The sequence below is a fragment of the Megalopta genalis genome, chromosome 2 (assembly GCF_051020955.1).
Source record: "Megalopta genalis isolate 19385.01 chromosome 2, iyMegGena1_principal, whole genome shotgun sequence".
Classification (NCBI taxonomy): Eukaryota; Metazoa; Arthropoda; class Insecta; order Hymenoptera; family Halictidae; genus Megalopta; species Megalopta genalis.
The window spans coordinates 22,264,378-22,276,810 of NC_135014.1; the positions used below are offsets into that span (position 1 = coordinate 22,264,378).

At 33.4% G+C, this 12,433-nt stretch overlaps 1 protein-coding gene across 1 annotated transcript; it reads left to right on the plus strand.

Annotated features, from left to right (window-relative positions):
- Window positions 1-250: 250 nt before the first annotated feature.
- On the plus strand, window positions 251-10,072 carry LOC117220583 (putative defense protein 3). Its single transcript, XM_033470685.2, has 5 exons — window positions 251-419; window positions 832-1,090; window positions 7,294-7,501; window positions 9,756-9,827; window positions 9,919-10,072. The coding sequence occupies exons 2-4, from the start codon at window positions 868-870 to the stop codon at window positions 9,817-9,819; spliced, it is 495 nt and encodes a 164-aa protein (XP_033326576.1). The 5' UTR covers window positions 251-419; window positions 832-867; the 3' UTR covers window positions 9,820-9,827; window positions 9,919-10,072.
- Window positions 10,073-12,433: the final 2,361 nt, after the last annotated feature.

A 12,433-nucleotide genomic window follows, 5' to 3' on the forward strand; every position in this document is an offset into this window, starting at 1 on the left:
ACATTCTTTTTGGAATTACTGTTTGAAATCCGCGGTTTAATCATTGCAATTCGAAGATAATAATTAAATAACAAGTTGTATGCATTTGTAACGATGAGATTAAACGATTAAATTCTAAATATTTGTTATGTTTTTTTTTCTAATGCCATGATCAGCATTATTTGATAATACCGTCGTGTTGACAAGCTAAGTTACATGGCAAGGATCAGAGCGCGACACGCAATCGTTGCTCTAACATCGAAGGGATTGGAGTGAAAGTGACAATTAGCAAAAGTGAATTGAACTAGCCTTTTATGATTCCATGGTGGGATCCCGCCACGTTTAACTAGTTTTCTGGAGATCCTTTCAGTTTCTTTCAAACTGTACTACGTCCTACGTGACCGCTGCGTGTTCTTTTTATTGAAATTAGTCTTACCACAGTAAGTGCTCAAGAAACGACGGGTGCTAAATTCTCGTAGAGCAAACACGTTTGCATCGTGCATGCAATCTCAAACGATTTTATTAATCGTCCACATTCCACAACTAACAAAACTTTTGGTTAATTGTCGCGAACAAATAACCAGTTTTCTTCAAACAAATTAAACTGAATTATAATTTAACTAACATTCTGCGAATCAGATATCAGATTGACAATTTTGCATTAGTGTTCACGCGAAAATGAATTTTCCCGATTATTGTCCAACTTGTCTAAATAATTTTAAGGAATTTCTAATTACAAATTGAATAATTTGAAATTTAATTATTTCTAACTACAAATTGAATAATTTTTCCGTGCGCTAGTTTCGAGTGTATCTGAGTGATCGTTTGCCTAATTAATTTCGTCCATTTTAGAGGAAATCTTGCGGCGAAGTACTCGAGAAACGAAGAATGTGTTTGTCTATGAGAAGCTTAGCGATCTACAGCCTAATTTTGGCTTCCTTGGCATTTTTCGCGAACAGTTTTCCCGATGGAGCACCGGTGGACACCTGTGTGAAACCGTCGCGTCCTAACGAACCTAATCACGGCCAAGCTAGGTCGCAGCCCTTAGACAGCAACCCTTACGAGTTCACCGCTTCGGCGTCGCAGTACAGTCCCAACTCTCAGATAAGTGGTATGTTTGATTTACAATTTAAATCATATTTCTTGCACATTTAATTTTAGTATACCATTGACAAATTTCAACAATAACATACACACATTCCAATTTTAACACTCGAATAGCGTACGTTTCTCTCTCTGACAAAAATATATAATATATAACTTATAAATATACTATAAATATACTATATGACTGAGTATGTTTGGGATCATTTACAATTTTTAGGTACGTTAGTGTTTCAGTGGCTCTTGTCAAAAATTAATTAAATATCTATCCAACATCCAGCATTTGTTAAATGATAATCAATAATTTCGTTCATTTGAATGCATCACACGTCATTTTTACAACTAGTTATAAAATAATGTCATCTTTTGCTACTTTAGATGAAATCAGCGGTGAAATATTGTACGGCAAAATTTAATGGGGTTGTTTTAAAGAGGAGACTTCAATCCTCAAATTCACGATAGTTCGAGCCAGGAAACATTTTAGACGTTTGAATTCTTCACGTTTTCCAAGAAAGTACTATATTTCCAATTTGTTCGTCTGCTGTCTAATTCAAAAGCATATCTGCAACACAAACAATTCGGTGTATCATTCATATTTCGATAAAAGATCAAGTAAGGTTTAAACGGTAAATAAAGCAAGAGTTAGATGACAAATAAAGTAAAACTTAGATGATGGATAAATTTAAATGACAAATAAAGTAAAATTTAGATGATAGATAAATTTAAATGACAAATAAAGTAAAACTTAGATGATGAATAAATTTAAATGACAAATAAAGTAAAATTTAGATGATAGATAAATTTAAATGACAAATAAAGTAAAATTTAGATGATAGATAAATTTAAATGACAAATAAAGTAAAATTTAGATGATAGATAAATTTATATGACAAATAAAGTAAAATTTTGGTGATAGATAAATTTAAATGACAAATAAAGTAAGATTTAGATGGCAAATAAAATAAGATTTAGATAACAAATAAAATAATATTTACATAATAAATAAAATAAAATTTCGATAATCAAAAAAGTAAGATACAGATGGCAAATAGAATAAGATTTCAATGATAAATAAAATAAAATTTAGGTAACAAATGATACCGACTGAGACGATAAATAACATCGACTTGTTAGAAATAAATGCATTTATAAGAATGAGAATGTCAGCCTTGCGTATAACTGATTCCCAATATGGCAGTGTTCTTGCGACATTTATTTAACGTGAGAAAGGAAGAGTCTATGAAATCCATAATGCCTTGTAGTCACTCCGGGACAATGGAATGGGAAAGGTGATTAGGTGTTCCGTGTCAGTTGAGCCCGTTTTGTGTCCTCCGTACAGAAAATTGCCGGTATAGCGGCGTCAGGATGATCGCGGCGAAAAAGAAGAGAACGCATCCCGAGGTCGGCGTGGAACAATCGATTCAATCAGCGTGGATACCGTGGAATATGGTACCCCGGTTCCCGAAACGTTAACAATCGGGCATTCTGCGGTCCGCGGGCTCGGTTCTGCATGTTCAATCGACGGAATAATAGCGAGCGCGAGATTTCTCGGCGGAAAGAATTTCGTTTCCGTGTACATACGTCTCGCTGGCCACCGGTGATCCAACACCGATCAGCTATTGCACAGGATGTCCCAGTATTCATGATACAGCCAGAAAAACAGTCGATCCTGCCAGAAATAGCAAGCGCGGAAATAAATAACCGAATTTCTTAAATACGAGATTTCAGTTTGCTGAGAAACCAGTTTGATAAATTCGAGCTGGCGCAAGTGGAAACAGACAGTTATGGACAGACATAGACGAGAGTGGAGAGATTTTATCAAATATTTAAAATAGTGCATAATTATTTTTTGACTCGCTGCTAGAGGAGTTATTAAATCGTGTTTAATGCTGGGAATGATCGAAGTCGTATCTAATTTTAATAAATAGAATGTTATCATTTTTATTAAAAATTATTTTGATAATTTATTTATTTCTTTATTTATATTTATATTATTTATATATTTATTTATATTTTTTATTTATTTATTTATTTATATATATATTTTTATTTATTTGTATTTGATAATTTTGTTTTAGACTTGTTCAATTTTACTTAACTTTGTAAATGATTTTACATCGTATCGATTTCTCGTAATTTTGCGACGAAGAAAGTTACGTTGTGAAATAAGAGACAGATGGAGACGCATAAGTAGAAACAGTAAATCATGGACAGACATGTGTTTTGCACGAGAGCGTACGATTGCTTTAATATTTAAAATTACGAAGAATTAGTTCCGTTCTCTCGTAAATGAATCATTTGAATTATAAAAAAAATGAATTATAATAATGAAAATGAATCATATACGCTGTTGTAATTTTTATTAGTTATTTTGACCTCCCCTTAATTTATTGTGTATTTAGAAATGTTATGGATAGCTCCGCTTTAAAAAATTTCATTTTATTTACTCTTACGAATTACTTACTTTTTCATTCTATCACAAAAAAATGATGCGTAACGTAAGCTCGAATATTCATAGATCACGGGCAAGTAGATAAAGTATCCCATGATCAGACGGTCTATATTCAGTACCACGACTGCTCCACGACTTTTCGCTACCATTTTCCTGGGAACAAAGCATTCTATGCAACATTGTGCTCATCGTATCAGCCAGAAAGTCCTTCTCTCGTGAACGTTCTAATTTTTACTACATCGTTGACAAGAAGAGCAAAACGTACCATCCTTTCTCATGAAAAATGTGTACAACGCGTATAAATTTAACATTGCTGGGATACCAACTAAAATGTCGAATGCGAACTAAGAACTCTCTCTATATATGTATATGCGTATATATACATATATATAACAATGCAGCATGCGTTCCAGTACGCAGAATAGCTGGCCACGCAACCCGTCGTCCAAAGTTCAGAAGTCAATGTGCACATTTCCTGTGCACACGAAATGCAGGAACCGCTCGGTTGTTCTTCTTTCCATATTTCGCGATACACAATTGGCTGCGTTAGCGTAGAAAATGTTTTATAACTCCATAAAACTTTTGAGCGCGAAATGTAATTGGTCGTTGGATGGAAGGACGGTTACGAATACACGGGGAGCTGTGGTGCCATAAATTAGAAAATATTCTAGGGGACGCGGTATATATAGCACAATAAAAATACTATAGCATGATAAAAATAGCATCGCGTGTAATTTTGTACAGCGTCGGGACGATGTTTCGCCGTGGATATTTGTTTCGCGCGCCGGTAAATTATCATCGATGTGTCGGCTTTAGGGATCGTGTGCTTTGGTAAACTAAGGGTATATATTATGATCGTAAATTGAAAATTTCGCGTCCCGAAAAGGAAGCGCGGGCCGAGCCGCGATTGTCTTCTTTTTGGCCTCGACGCTCTCTCCGTGCTCTTTTTAGGACGTCGCTTTTGTGTACCGAGTCTAATGCTGCGTATCGATCGGAAATTATAATGAAAAGGCGAAAGTACGAAACGCTATGGGGCACGGCTCGAACGTCAATATTCGGCAAGATAAGCACGAGGGTATTAATTAAACAAGCACGCCTGTTAAATCTCATTAAAACGAAAGATAAAGAGATTAACGAACTATCCGCGCGTCGTCGCCGGAATTCTCTGGAAACCGAAAATCGGGATACCCAAAATTTTAACGATTGATTTCTAACGTTAATCGCGTTCTTAAAGACTTAATTAACGCGTCCCAATGGATTTAATTAACTTCGAATGGGACTTTTTTTAATTTTATATTTATTATCAATAAATCTTGTTGCCCGACGGTATGTAGTTAAATACATTTTATTGTCTGATCGACGATTGTAATCGGATAAATCGAATCAGCTAAGAGCACCGATTATTGCCGAATAAATTTCATTCGAGAATTCTGCACTTTCGCGAAACGTCAAAGGGATTTAATTAACATCTCGACTGGGATCTTTTTTTACAGTTGATTAAATCCCTTTGACGTATCGCGAAAGTGCAGAATTTTCGAATTAAATTTATTCGGCAACAATCGATACTCTTAGCTGATTCGATTTATCCGATTACAATCGTCGATCAGGCAATAAAATGTATTTAACTACATTCTTCCGTCGGGCAACAAGATTTATTTAGTGACAATTACCTCGAGCAAACAGTAAAATTCATTCGGTGACAATCGTTAATCACGCAATAAAATCGATTTAACGAGAATGGTTAATCGCTCGCTGCGCAGTGGTGTATTTCGCTTCGAAAATTGGCTAAAAGGTGATTTAAATAATCCATTGCGAAATATAAAATTGTTTTTTGAGATCATTGACTATAGAAGAAACAATAGTGCAGTATCTTTTGGTTTATTCGATTCACTGGTGAAACGTTATGCTCTGTTGAAAATAATGGGATTTTGCGCATGCTATTTCTCGCAACTGATTTCTGAATTACTGATTTCACTTATTCATGATTTTTATACGTCACGAAGAAATCTCGATGTACACACTGCTATCATTTTTATTAGAAGTTATCTTGATTGCTCTTTAACTTGTTATCTAGTTAGATCTATTATTATCTATTATCAATTCGTGCCAAGAATTTCTAAGCATTTTTAGTTACATTTTTATAGAAGAATGAGATAAATAGAGATGCAAAAGACGTCAGCTCATTTAAATCCATAATCACAAATGATAATCTGTATTATAGTAAAACAATATAAACAAACATGTAATATTTATAAACAATTGTGAATTTATTTGCATATTTTTTAATCTGTATATTTTTTTGAAATTTTAGTAAATAATGGCATTATTTCGTTCCCAAGTGCTTTTGTTCTCGCAAGATAAAAGAATTTTGGCCAGCTTTTCAGAACAAATATTCTATTGTGTGCTGGACAAATTCAAATGGAAATTAAGCACAGAGTTGATTTTGGCAAAAGCAGCCCTGAAACGAATTTAATCCTCGCCTACGTGCTGGTTCATGTTGTTCGTGACATAATCGCGGTAGGACAACCTTGAAGGCGTTATTTTTTCAAGAAACTTTCGCAAGAACGAGGTTTCTTTAAGTTACCCGATTGCTCCGGGGCTCGAACTTAATTACACGAGAACCTACTAGCCATTCTGTCGCCATTTGCATAAAAAGGCAACAGCAACTACGCTGGAAGTTGCATGTTGCTCGAAACTTTCTGGAAATTAGTTTAAAAAAGGATCGCCTCGGGGGACCGTGAAAGCGAAAGTTAGAATTCAGCCTTGTTGATGAGGGAGTATGCACAAGGATGGCGGATCGCTTGGTCAGAATACAAATTCTGAATATCGATCGCAGGACACAAATCATTTCTTGCATAATTTCGATTTTGGCACGATCTTTTTCTGCCGAATTCTAAAAAGAAGACTTTTAAAAGACAGAAGAAGAATTTTAAAAAGATAAAAACTGTTATGGTTGAGCTAGGCAATTAGAGTAGCATATTAATAAAATCTATCGAGGTACAAAGAGAATTATGTCTTTAGTAAACCGGTCATACTAAGTCATACTAAGTGAATAGGATTATGATAAAATAAATAAATAATAACAATCTAAGAAATAAAATCATTTTATGAGACGTAGTTTGTTGCTCCGCCATTTTTAAAGATTCCACAGCAAAGAAATTATTGTAGATTGTACCATATATGAGCTTTGAAATGGGGTACTCGTTTAGAAAAAGATCCTTTAATTTTTCTAGGAAAAAATCCCAAAAATCATGTTTCAATCTCAAAAATCCCAAATAAATTTATTTAATTGTTTATGCTTGTCTAATACTAGACTACGGATTTTTATGCAAAATGATAATTGTTTACATTAGTCACAAGACGCAGGAATTATTCAGATATTTATTTCTCTTGTTAATAATTTTAATGTGTTCTTTAGACACGTATACTATAATAAAATAATATTTTCAAATTGTTCATATACACACATGAACAACAACACATAATAATGTTTTCAAGTTTCTTTAAAAATTCGTTAAAGAAACTTTGCACTGCTATGATAGTTTCATTGTTAAATATTTTTGCTATTTTTGATTTGATCTATTCATTTCTGTTATAAATGCATCAAATCTGCAGTCCAGTAGTAATTGTTTAGGATATAGGAATTCTGTAATTGGCACAAAAAAATCCGCAGTCATTATCCTGCCGGATAACTAGATTTTACGAAGAATGACAACAAGATCGATGATCGAAGAACGCGATTTCTTTGCTTGTTCCAGTAACCATCGGCGGCTCGACGTTCAAAGGATTTTTCCTGCAGGCGCGTGACCCTGAGACAGACAAATGGATCGGTTCGTGGGCACAAACAGAAAACACGAACACCCATCCTGAGTGCAGCGCCGTGACACACGCCGATCCACATGCAAAGCAGCATGCAACGCTCGTTTGGAACGCGCCGCCGAACTCGCACGGAAGAGTCTACTTCACGTAAGTAACAATCTCTTCATTCTTCTGCCGATTAGACCAGCCAGGACTTTGTTAAGATTTCAGAAAAAAACACACGCGCTCTTTTTGCGTCCCTTAAGTTTTCTTTAGTTTCTCTCAATTTTCTTCAGTTTCTCGATTAATATCGCAAGTAGGAGACACACTTAGTTCATTATGTTGTTGTATTTCCGTTTTGAAGAATTTTTCTTTTGCATGAATCTTTTCCTAAATTGTGCGTTATATGTCCTTTTTTTATTGGGATCTGTTTAGGTACTGCTGGATTTTTTTTTTAATGCGTTGACTGCTATAAGAGACACAAAATCGGATCTATTTATTTCATAATATATTGTAAAAGATATTCCCCTACTTCTTTATTATTTTTATATTCTTCTTTTTCTCTACTTTTTTGTTCTTCTCTTTTCTCTTCTTGTATTCTTTTATTTTCTACTCTTATATTCTTGTCTTTTGTATTCATGTATGAATAATTCTATATAATAATAATTCTTATAAAAATAATTCTATGAGATAATAATTTTTATTAGAATAATTCTATAAGATAATCTATTTCTTTACTATTCTTATATTTTTGTTTTTTCTACTTTTTTGTTCTTCTCTTTTCTCTTCTTATATTCTTTTATTTTCTACTCTTATATTCTTGTCTTTTGTATTCATGTATGAATAATTCTATATAATAATAATTCTTATAAAAATAATTCTATGAGATAATAATTTTTATTAGAATAATTCTATAAGATAATCTATTTCTTTATTATTTTTATATTTTTGTTTTTTCTACTTTTTTGTTCTTGTCTTTTCTCTTCTTGTATTCTTTTATTTTCTACTCTTATATTCTTGTCTTTTGTATTCATGTATGAATAATTCTATGAGATAATAATTTTTATTAGAATAATTCTATAAGATAATCTATTTCTTTATTATTTTTATATTTTTGTTTTTTCTACTTTTTTGTTCTTGTCTTTTCTCTTCTTGTATTCTTTTATTTTCTACTCTTATATTCTTGTCTTTTGTATTCATGTATGAATAATTCTATGAGATAATAATTTTTATTAGAATAATTCTATAAGATAATCTATTTCTTTACTATTCTTATATTTTTGTTTTTTCTACTTTTTTGTTCTTCTCTTTTCTCTTCTTGTATTCTTTTATTTTCTACTCTTATATTCTCGTCTTTTGTATTCATGTATGAATATATATATTATAATTCTATATAATAATAATTCTTATAAAAATAATTCTATGAGATAATAATTCTTATAAGAATGATTCTATAAGATAATAATTCCTATAACAATACAAGAGACAAGTAGAAATAAAGACGAGTTACATTCTTACCTTCTGCATTTCTATAAGAAAAAATGCCTCAAAATCTGATCGTTTCCCCAAAAACAGCAAAAATGGTAAGAAATGGTAAGAAATGCTAAAGAATGGTGCACATGATTTAAGTGCAGTGAAAGATGTACTTCTGTATGGCACACGTGGCGACAGGTGCGATCGCTCGGTTGATGGAAGGATTACCACCCGCAGGGGGGGACGACGCGGTAAGATTAATTGTGCGATGCTGGTCGGCGGACATAATTGGTCCTGCCGCACGATCGCTCGCGAATGAAACCGCTCGCGGTACGGTTGCTAATAAGCCAGCGAATGTCCTGCGGACATTATAGGTCAGAAAGTTCACGTGATAGTCTGAAAGGAACCGGCTGAATTGCTCCGGCCGCGTTTGAATCACGTCCGAAGAGCAACTTTTTCCACGGCCGCCGGAAAAAGAGGAATGAGAATCAGTGTCCGCTAAATTTCTGTCCCTCTTCCACCGCCCACTCCGCCATTTTCGTTCATCTCGTATCTGTGTCACGTGTTTTGCCTAAATCCTCCGAAAATCACCGCAGAGATCCGAGATGAAGAAGTGCCATTCTTTTTTTTTTTCAACCGGCACACTCGTCTGGGAAAATGTTGCACTAGTCGAGAGAATATTAAAAACGTTTTCTTTTGCGGCATTCAGTATTTTCTGGCAGTCGAAACAAAACGCGGGAAACGGTTTATTTGCGAAGCTGTCCTTTTTCACAAATGGATATCTTCTGCGAATTTTTGGCAAATTTTTGAACGGAGTTACGAATGAAAATTTTGGAGGTTCGTTACATTGTTTTTGGAAGTAGCTTGACAATTTGCTTGCAGATAATAATTTCGAAAAGAATTGTTAATGTTTCTGTTTGAATTAATAAAATTATTATTCTCGTTGCAGAGGTACCATATTGAAGGAGTATGCTACCTACTGGTCCAAACTGGTAGCCACACCAAAACGTTAAGAAACTATGTACGTATTGTTGCTAACAATTCATGTTCAATGCGATGTATTATTGCAAAATGATCGGTCAGTTTTTGACATTGAAAATGGCATTTTTCAGTCTAGATTTTTTAAGGCCCGGAGCAACGTGATTCGCAGATGTTCGATAAGAAGGTATGCCTTTTGGAAACCATACGGAACCATAGAGATTAACATCTAATGTACATTTTTATACAGTCGAATAATATTAAATATAAAGAAACTTTAATATTGAATACTTTTACTTCGACTTTTCCTAAAATAACAATTCAAAATATATTGCACCACCATCTCCGGTAAACATACCCACTTCTATCAATATATATTACAGAAACAAGATCAAAAAAATTTCATCAATTTCATGCTCGTACTGTTCCCCTAATTACACAACATTACAACAAAATATACAAAACAATGAAGTAAATTGATATCAACGAAAAGGAAACGTACAATTAAAAATCTTCATTTAAATCTCTATTAAGATTTCGTTATGATTTAGATTCGTAAATAAAATTTATAACAATACAAATTTACAAATAAAAAAAAAAAAAAAAATTCGTTATAATATAAACTTATAAATAGAATTTCTAATAAAACTTTATATTCGGCAAAACACCGTGGCTTCAACAATTCGTCAAAAGTTCACCATACCGCCACGTTCCATGGCGACCCAGCTGGCTGAAAAGGTTGAACGGTCATGATCCACGATCTATCTCCCGCCGTAGTTTCGCAGGTGCCCGTATCTGACGTAATGAACAACAAAATTCATATTCTCGTTGTAGTGACTTTCTACGGTCGGCATAGTTCGCATAGTCGGGAGAAGGTTTCCGATCTGTCAGACGCAGTTGCGTAACACTCGATTGATCGTTCACGCATATATCACGCGACTTGTTCGCCAACGATCGCAATACGTTTCGCTTCGGGCGACTTTTAATTCCACAACCGCGTAATATTCGATCCACGGTGGTGGACCTGTAAACTTTCTGTGTTGGTATATTAATGAGGAAAAAGTAGACCGAGATCGATTCCCGTGGAAAGCTGAAACTTGGACAGCGCAATGGGGTAGATACCGCTTTAATTAATTACCGCACGAATACTGCTCGTTTGCGCGTGTTGCGGAGAAAACGGAACGATTCGTTCATATTTTATGTGCCGAATTGTACGTTGGCCCGATTCGATTTACTTCGGCAATTTTTAGAATAATTTAACTTTTTTCCTGGCACTTTATCTGATCTAATATATCTAGATAGATATACATGACCATATATGTATAATTACATATAACTATGTAATGTATTATTATATTTGTGACACTATGTGATCATGTACAACTAATACATAAGTATATGTATATACAACTATGTTATATATATATATATATATATATATATATATATATATATATATATAACAGTTGTATAGTTGTATGTTATATAATAAATATAATAATTCTTTATATGTTCTAAATAAACAATTCTGTATAGTTTAATACAGTTCTGTATATAATTCTATACCGTTTTATATTGTATATAATTCTGTATAATTTAATGTAGTTTTACATAATTCTATATCATTCGATATAGGTCAATATACATATATACATATATTACATAAAACTATATTAAATTATACATAATGTATACAATATAAAACAGTATAGCATTATACAGAACTGTATTAAACTATACAGTTTTACAGAATTATATGTATAGAATTATATAGAACTATATTGAACTATATATGAATATATTCCATAAGATAATTCATACTATATATATGACTATGAATTATGCTGAATTATGTAGAATTATACAGAAGTATCTAGTATTATATAGAATTATTTAAAACTACATATAACTAAACATAACTATATTGATCTATACATAACTATGTGCGACTGCATAATACAACCCCCAATCTAATTAACGCTAAAAATTTTCATTTCGTATGAAGATTCACGATTTCATACTTTTCTACGATCCCAGGCCTCCCTTTATTCATATTGAAATTAAATAAGCACGAAATATGCTGTACCTCTTACAAATACAGCCATAACGTTCGCATAATTTAAACAGATTGAAATACTAAGAATGTTTATAATATCGTTTTGAGATATGAATATTAGAGACAGTTCAATTGTGAGCTCTCGAGTGCCATTCTTCGACCGGAGGGGCCTCAAAGCTGAAAGAATTCCTATTTCAACCTCCGAAGCCGCCTGTTCCAGCCTTCGAAGCTCCCTTTTGTTGTCTGTGAATACATTTCCGCTGTAGCTTCTGGGCAAAGTTTCTGTTAACATTTTATGAACGGGTTACCACGCGTATCCTAGTTACCGCGGCGCCGGAGTCCCCTAAGAACGAACTTGCGCAAGTTCGATAACACTGAGCCACGGAACTCTGGAATTAGCTATTATAATTTAGCATTGTCGGTATTGTGGCATTCCGATTATATTTAATAGTATAGCGTCAATTAGGGAGAATTTACTATATATTGCGGGCTTTATGTATTTGTGATAAAAATGAGTAGATCAAATTGGCAACGTTAAATTCTTTAAATCTTATTTTTTAATGAGCTGAATATAACACAACAGCGGACATTAA

Excerpts from the sequence above, each read along its gene's own strand:
- LOC117220583 (XM_033470685.2), top strand. The coding sequence starts at position 868 with ATGTGTTTGTCTATGAGAAGCTTAGCGATCTACAGCCTAATTTTGGCT. Across the intron at positions 1,091-7,293 it reads TCCCAACTCTCAGATAAGTG|TAACCATCGGCGGCTCGACG; the intron begins GTATGTTTGATT and ends TGCTTGTTCCAG. Across the intron at positions 7,502-9,755 it reads CACGGAAGAGTCTACTTCAC|AGGTACCATATTGAAGGAGT; the intron begins GTAAGTAACAAT and ends TTCTCGTTGCAG.